The sequence below is a fragment of the Limulus polyphemus genome, unplaced genomic scaffold (genome assembly GCF_000517525.1).
Source record: "Limulus polyphemus unplaced genomic scaffold, Limulus_polyphemus-2.1.2 Scaffold768, whole genome shotgun sequence".
Lineage (NCBI taxonomy): Eukaryota > Metazoa > Arthropoda > Merostomata > Xiphosura > Limulidae > Limulus > Limulus polyphemus.
In genome coordinates this window covers 143418-152357 of record NW_013666378.1, presented here as the reverse complement: position 1 = coordinate 152357, position 8940 = coordinate 143418, and the positions used below count along the sequence as shown (strand labels likewise).

At 38.3% G+C, this 8940-nt stretch overlaps 1 protein-coding gene across 1 annotated transcript in view; it reads left to right on the top strand.

Annotated features, from left to right (window-relative positions):
- The window catches only part of LOC106460424 (locomotion-related protein Hikaru genki-like), a 50399-nt gene that overhangs the window by 15922 nt on the left and 25537 nt on the right, over positions 1-8940 (top strand). Inside the window, exon 2 of the mRNA XM_022387134.1 lies at positions 8471-8680. Within this exon, the coding sequence (XP_022242842.1) occupies positions 8471-8680 (210 nt within the window). The remainder of the gene's footprint in view (positions 1-8470; positions 8681-8940) is intronic.

Genomic DNA, 8940 nt, shown 5'->3' with positions numbered 1-8940 from the left:
CATTTTGGCTTGAAATAGCCATATGCCCCCCAGACCCCCATAGTATTATCATTTTTCGCATGCTGATTGTGCTTCACACAATACATGTTGGCTTTTGATCTCACAAATTAGAATCACCCTTTCAAACATTCTGCATACAAGACAAAATTTTACGATGATATGAAATATGTATACTTAAACGACAAATGAGGCACGATAATCTGACCAGTATTATTTAAAATGATGAACTGCTAGAAAACTGTTTGTTTAAAGTTAAGCACAAAGCTACACAATGGGCTATCTGTGCTCTACCCACCACGGGTATCGAAACCTGGTTTCTAGCGTTGTAACTCCGCAGACATACCGCTGTGCCACTGGAGGGCACTGCTAAAAGAAAAGTATTTTCAAGGATTTGTTTGTTTGTTTTTGAATTTCGCGCGAAGCTACACGAGGGCTATCTGCGCTAGCCGTCACTAATTTAGCAGTGTAAGACTAGAGGGAAGGCAGCTAGTCATCACCACCCACCGCCATCTCTTGGGCTACTCTTTTTCCAACGAATAGTGGAATTGACCGTCACATTATAACGCCCCCACGGCTGAAAGGGCGAGCATGTTTGGTGTGACAGGGATTCGAACCCGCGACCCTCAGATTGCGAGTCGAGTGCCTTAACCACCTGGCCATGCCGGGCCTCAGGCTATCCAGCACTGAGAAGAACTATGTAAAGCTTTCTATTCATACACGATGGTATTTATTAAAGTAATTGCCGGAGACATGTTAAATGTAAGGCTGCACTAAAACATGGGTTCGTTTAATCTAGAATATAACAGTCTCATAATTTCTCTTCTTGTTTATGTAGTTTTATGAATATAAAATAAATGTATTAATAAATTTTCCAGCCTGTGTAGTTATAAGGCTTGTCTCCGTTCCGGGTAAATGGTACTCCTAAGAATTCTGGGAATTACACATTAATCATTCACTGTTGACCAGAAAGTTGCGCTTTATTTTATTCATTCAATTACAAAACAGGCAGTAAGTTAAGATCATAAAAACTAGATGGACACTAATGATAAAAAGTTTTGAAATATATATATTCGAATATTTTCGGCTTGCTTTAGTGACGTATTTCCTGCTTAACTCCATCTCAAAGTATTTTTTTTATGTTAATACACTGGGTTCGAGATTTTATAAAGCTTAAACCTATGACTGCTGAGGTCGTTGATGTTTTTGGGTTGTTTTTTGTTTTGTTTTTAGTACAAAGCCGCAAAATGGGCTATCTGCGCTCTGTTCATAGCGTGGGATTTAAACCCCGGAATTTAGTGTTGTAAGTCCGTAGAGTTACCGCTAATCCACCAGGGGGCCAATTGTTTAGGAGAATTATTTGACTGTTTGAAATTAAGCACAAATCTAACAATGTGCTATATGTGCTCTGCCCACAACTGGTATCGAAACCCGGTTTCTAGCGTTGTAAGTCTGCAGACATACAGCTATGTCACTGGGGGTGGGGGTGGGGTGGCTAGGAACATTGAAAAAGTAAGATTTCTTCCTTTTTAATCCTAACATCTGGCACATAAAATTCAAGTACAAAGTTCGCCGTTTCATGAACAATCACAATGAGTGGCTTCGTTCAGGTATAAAAGTTAGTTCGACCACCTTTTTTTTTTTTCAGCAACGGTGAGATAAACATAAAACTCGGTAAAATTGATCGAAATAAGTACTTTCAAAGTCTCTATATCTACTGTAAAGTATTAATAGAATACTAATATATAACTCAATATTTTTAAAACAAGTGATTGCTTTGATTATTGTTAGTGTTAAGGTTCATAAAGTACTCCAAGCATTTCCACGTTCAGCGACACAAAGTTACACAATGGGTTATCTGTGCTCTGCCCATTACAGGTATCGAAACCAGATTTCTTAGCATCGTAAATCTGCAGGTTTACAGCTGAACCACTGGGGGCCATCAACCAATCATCATTCGTTTTAATAAAGCTCGAACCAACTTTGAATAATAACACGACAGAAAATGCGATGTTCTTTAAGATTATAACTTATATTTTTTTTTTTTGATAATCACAAACAACTAGTAAGTAACGAATCTATCGTGCTTAAAACTTTCACAAATAGCTTTCTTTCATAGCTCGCACAGTGTTTATTTTTTCCAATCAAAAATTCTAGTTTATTTGCTTCGGACATTCGCGCCAAGCTAAACCTAAGCCTACTTTTGAACTGATAGACTAAAAGGGAAGTAACTAGTCAACAGTATCCACCGCCAATTTTGGGGCTATACTAATTCATTAGTGGAATTTGACCTCAATCATAGAAGAGATAACGATAACTTTACATGTTGATGTTGAGTTATTGTATTGTAGGGCGAGGCATGGTATGGTGGTTACCGTGTTGGGCTGAGTACCGGATGGTTCAGGGTACGAGACGTGATGCAGCTGAGCACTCTTCGCACTACTAGCTGTTAGTGCATTATAAAAGCGACAGTCAATCCCGTTATGCAATTCAAAAAGCTGTACAAAGTCCATGGACAGTGGTTGCTACTGATTGGTTGCCTTTCGTCTGTGACCCGGCATGGCCAGGTGGCTAGGGCACTCGACTCGCAATCTGAGGGTCGCGAGTTCAAATCACGTCACCGAACATGTCCTCGCTTTCAGCCGTGAGGGCGTTATAAACTGACTGTCAATCCCATAATTCGTTGGTAAAAGAGTTAGCGGTGGGTGGTGATGACTATCTGCCCTTCCCCTAGCCCAGATAGCGTTGGGGGGATGAAAAACAGTGAGGTGTCATCTATTATTATACTAACAAAGAAATCATAATATTTCTACTATAAAACCACTAATGCTCGTTAGTAATTGAGCCATCCACCCACAACTGAATCTGATAAACGAGACCAAAAAAAAAGAAAAATAACTCAAAAGATTTCCAGTAAAACGCCACTGTCCCATAAACAATAAATACTATCAAAGCATGTTCAAAGTTTACGTAGGAAAATGTGACTGTGAACATTTCCTGCATCGTTTGTCACCACCGCATCGTTTGTTACTGCAAACGTTCACAGTCACATCATTCGCATCGTTTGTTACCAGAAATGTTCACAGTCACATCGTTTGTTACTGCAAATGTTCACAGTCACATCTTCTGCATCGTTTGTTACTGCAAACGTTCACAGTCACATCTTCTGCATCGTTTGTTACTGCAAATGTTCACAGTCACATCTTATGCGGAAGATGTGACTGTGAACATTTGCAGTAACAAACGATGCAGTACGTGTAAATACCTACAAACTAGAAAGGGAATCACCTTTAAATCAGGAGAAAAAAACCATCATAGTTAATGAACTGGAAATCTTGTATCTTGACACGAAAATAATATCGGTTAAACCGAAAAGAAACTGTATGAGTGATGAGTGAGAATCCCGAGATTGAGTGAACATGTGGACACTTGTTACAATGGGCAATTTGCCATTTTTTTCATATACCAAAGTGATTTCAAACACTGCCAAATAAAGAGAAAAACAAAAGAAAATTATATTTCATAAGCTTCTTCCAACCAGCCCTTAACTGTTATAAAATATTAAATTTGCACGTGTTTTTGTTCGTTTTATTATTATTTCTACATTACACGTGGCTTTCTGAATAACCATCTAAACGAACGGTTTTCCTTTTCAGTAGACTTGTGCAAATGTTAACAACAAAATCTTTAGTCTCCCTGGTCTTGAAACAAGAGTCTAATGCATCCGAATCACGAGGTTAACCTTCGCCAAAACCCACGGGTTAAAAGTCTGGTCAGAGACCTCTATATATCTCAAGTGTAGCCGCCCCTCATTTTGAGCCACTAAGCAGTGGGAATACAACTAGTCACAAACATCCGCCTCCGAAAGGGCTATGTTTGGAGTTGAACCGAATAAGGGATTAATTGTCACTCTTACAACACTCCCACAGATGAAGGTAAAGAGCATTTTCAGCGTGAACCTAGAACTTCCGTTCTTCAGCCCTCGTGTTGAACTTTTGTCAACAGACGTGCTACAAATTTATCAATATAGTTATATAACTAGAATTCTGGTTCTTATGTAACTTTATTACGCCCACACTTTCATTTCGATAGAAGAGCCACACCTACTACTTCATAACTCTGACGTCAGTAGGTTACACGTGGAACAGCTATTACCTACCATCTCTTCATTTACTGTTCTACAGTATATATATATATGCGGAGTTTTCGACGGTGTATTTTGAAATTAATAACAACATATTACTAAATACTCTACTGGGAGTTCGGTCTAAATACTTGCAGTAACGCATCGCAATGAAGACTGGGAGGTTTCATTAATAACAACATATTATATATTAGTTTTAATATATTTATTTACTAGCTGGAGTACCCGTCCCCTGGGCGAATGTTATGTAAATTCCTGATTAACGAAAGGTTATCTGAGGACGTGAAAAGTTGCTTCCCTTATATGTAACTGTGTAAAAGTCGCAAAACACAGAATCTCCATACCAATTTTGGTGAAGATTCATCTATACCCTGCGAAATAGTTACATGGACAGGCAAGAGACAACACTATTATATTTATTATGTAGATATTCTACTGTGCGTTCGGTCTACATACTTGCAGTAACTCATCCTAACGAAGACTAGGAGGTCTCGGCCCAGCATGGCCAAGTGGTTAGGGGGCGCTCGACTCACAACAAACATGCTCGCCCTTTTAGCCGTGGGGGCGTTATAATGTGACGGTTAATCCCACTATTCGTTGGTAAAAGAGTAGTCCAAGAGTTGGCGGTGGGTGGTGATGACTAGCTGCCTTCCCTCTAGTCATACACTGTTAAATTAGGGACATAGATCGTCGTATAGATCAGTGATTCTCAACCTTTTCCAATGTCGTTCACCCCCTATAACAACTCACCCTCGTTCGACAAAAGTGTGTGTTTGTGTGTGTATTTTTATAGCAAAGCCACATCGGGCTATCTGCTGTGTCTACCAAGAGAAATCGAACTCCCGATTCTAGCATTGTAAATTCGAAGAGTTACCGCTGACTCACCGAAGGACTCGACAAAAGTATAAAAAAAAAGGTCTAAATTAAAATTAAAATTTTGTTTATTACGACTTAAATATACATCAAACTTCAACTAGAGTGAATACAACATAAAATAAACAAAATATAAAATACAACCAGAATAAATAATAATAACTAATGACTTTTTTTCGTTCTTGAATTTGTTGTATAATTGATAATACTCATTCACCCCGATTCTGATCTCGTGAATCCCTGGGTGAACCGTTCACCCAGTTGAGAAGCACTATTTGTGTCATTGACAGAACAATAACGTGTTTATTCGACATTATAAAGGAATAATCGGTGTAATAATAAAACATTTATTACACTGAAGTAATATTTGACGTACAAAATGGCGGACTCTCAACAAATCGAAATTGTAAATTTTATTGCTGGAACTGAATTTGAATAGAAACAACTGAGAGATGAATTGCAACTATAATTCCAGAAAATGACGTTTCTTAAATTATGTTATTATATAAAAACAAAGAAGTAAATGACTGCAGCAATCCGGGGTTCGATTCCCCGTGGTAAACATAGCGCAGATGGCCCATTCTGTAGCCTTACTGTGGGGGAAAAATAGACATCGTGTAGATTTGTGCTTAACAACAAAACAAATATGTCGAAAAAGTATAAATCTATAACTCAAATAATGATTATTGTCATTTTGTTAAAATGTGGCCCGGCATGGCCAGGTGGTTTGGGAGCTCGACTCGCAATCTGCGGGTCGCGGGTTCGAATTCCCGTTCCACCAAACATGCTCGCCCTTTCAGCCGTGGGGACGTTATTTAGAAGTGGTAAACTAGAGGGAAGGCAGCGAGTCAACACCACCTACCGCCAACTTTTGGGTTACTCTTTTACCAACGAGAATTGGGATTGGCCGTCACATTATAATGCCCCCGCGGCTGAAAGAGCGAGCACTTTCGGTGACGGGATTCGAACCCGAGTCTTAACCACCATACATATTTTCGAGATAACTACTTCTGGCCCATGTGCAATAACATTTTTAAGCGGTAGAATTTTCTTCTTTTTTTTTTTATTCCTTTACACCAATAACTCCATTATAGAATTTAGACTATTGGTTTAATATATTAACAACACAATATTATAGCTTCAAGATAGAAAAATCAAAATTTAATCCGTAATACTTATCCCTTTATTATTGAACGCAACAGGGCTATCTGCGTTCTTTCCATTATGGACATCGAAATTCGATTTTTATCGTTATAAGCCCTTATTAGACTTACCGCTGAGTCATTTAAAATACTAGTGACCGCGACCTTCTTGCCGCTACAGCAAGAAAGGTGGGAAAAACATCTTATTTGTGCTATTTAGTTAAATTAACTTTCTATAATCAATGTACAGAGTGATCCACAAGAAACCTTTCTTCATGATTAAGCAGTGTTTACATGATCAGACAAATGTTAAAAATGTCCATCATTGTTACACTAAACACTTTCATGAAAGACATTAGAATTGATATTCCTAGTACCTTTAATGAGGAGGAATACCAAAATTTATATCCTTAGTATCTTTATCGAGAGGAATATCAGGATTTATATCATTAGTAGCTTTTTGAGGGAGACATCAGGATTGATACCCTTAGTATCTTTATTGAGGGGGAACACCAAGACCTTAGTATCTTTATTGAGGGGGATATCAGAATTTATATCCTTCGTCTCTTTATTAAAGGGGACATCAGGATTGATACCCTTGGTACCTATATTGAAGGGGAACATAAAGAATGATATCTTTGTACCTTTATTGAGGGGGATATCAGAATTTATATCCTTCGTATCTTTATTAAAGGGGATATCGGGATTGATATCATTAGTACCTTTGTTGAGGGGAATACCAAAATTTATATCCTTAGTATCTTTATCGAGAGGAATATCAGGATTTATATCATTAGTGCCTTTGTTGAGGGGAGCATCAGGATTGATATCATTAGTATCTTTATTTTGAGGGGATTTGCCTTGAATAAGCTACAAAAGATAAATGTAACATTGTAATAAAAATAACTTCTTAAAAACAATTTCACAAACGTTGCTGTGTTCAAATAACACCTTTTCATAGCTTAACATAGAATTTCTTTTAGGCCTTTTCTTCAACTTAAAAATTCCTTTTGTTTAGTATTCAAAATGAATATAGGAGTGAAAATAAAACATATATATGTATATATATATGTGTATGATGTTAAAATTTAATTAAACACGCATAACCAACCCTAACTTAGATCTGTTTACCAAAACGAAGACAACCAGGTGAAAATAAGACATATATATGTATGATGTTAAAATTTAATTAAACACACATAACCAACCCTAACTTAGATCTGTTTACCAAAACGAAGACAACCAGGTGAAAATAAGACATATATATGTATGATGTTAAAATTTAATTAAACACACATAACCAGCCCTAACTTAGATCTGTTTACCAATATATGTATGATGTTAAAATTTAATTAAACACACATAACCAGCCCTAACTTAGATCTGTTTACCAATATATGTATGATGTTAAAATTTAATTAAACACACATAACCAGCCCTAACTTAGATCTGTTTACCAAAACGAAGACAACCAGTAAACAGCACCTGCCACCTACCCTTCTACTTTTAACTGAATTGTGGGATTTACTATCACTTTTGTAACGCGCTCACAGTTCAAAGTGCGGATAATGGTCGGCGGAATCACGGCTCCAACCTTCGGTCCCTCGTTCGGCAGCCCTACAAGTTAACCACTTGGCCACGCCCAACCCATCTTATCGTCATTTATAGGCCCGGTATGGCCAGGTGATTAGGGCGCTCGACTCGCAATCTGAGGGTCGCGGGTTCGAATCCCCGTCCCACCAAACATGCTCGCCCTTTCAGCCGTGGGGGCGTTATAATGTGACGGTCAATCCCACTATTCGTTGGTAAAAGAGTAGCCCAAGAGTTGGCGGTGGGTGGCGATGACTAGCTGCCTTCCCTCTAGTCTTACACTGTCAAATTAGGGACGGCTAGCTCAGATAGCCCTCGTGTAGCTTTGCGCGAAATTCAAAACAAACAAACAAACAAGGCTTCGCCACAAGCAAACACACACTATGAACAGATATGCACCATACAAATATACTTATTCATCGTGCTAAAACGCTGGTCAGACAGTTTCATAAGTGATTATACGATTATATAATGCAATATTTTCTATGTTATAAAATACCTAGACGTTAAACGTTATTCATATTTTGTACCGATACACTAGTAAAAGTCATGAATATATGATTTATTCTACCGAGAAAAGGTATATATTTACCTATCTCTATATATCTAGCTGTTTACTTAAAACCTTTATTGCAATTAATAGAATTTAACGAGATATTTATAGCCACCTCGGACGATTCCTCGCCTTGTGATTTGACTATAAATATATTTTTCGTTGCTTTAGTTCTTCTGATGAAAGAGTACCGCGGAGACTGTGCGCCACCAGAGGTCATTGTGAACGGCTCTGTTATACCCGGTGGAGGAGGAACAAACTTTAAAGGTGTTCACGAGGTTCAGTTTTTAGGAATCATCGGTCCACTGGAACAAAAGCGTGTGTGTAAGATAAAGTGCTTTAACGGAACATGGATAGGACCTCTTTGCACGATAGACGAGGGTAAGGACTTTTTTTTTTCCATATATTACTTCGAGAAGTAATAGGTAATTCTGTGTTTCTTTTTGAAACCAGGTTCTAATAATGCTCCCCCCCCCCCAGTGACACAGCGGAATGTCTGCGGACTTATACCGCTAGAAACCTGGTTTCGATACCCGTGGTGGGCAGAGCACAGATAGCCCATACTGTAGCTTTGTGCTTAATTCCAAACAAACTTTCCTAAATCGTCGCCCCCCCCCAGTTGACCAGCCGAAATTATCCGG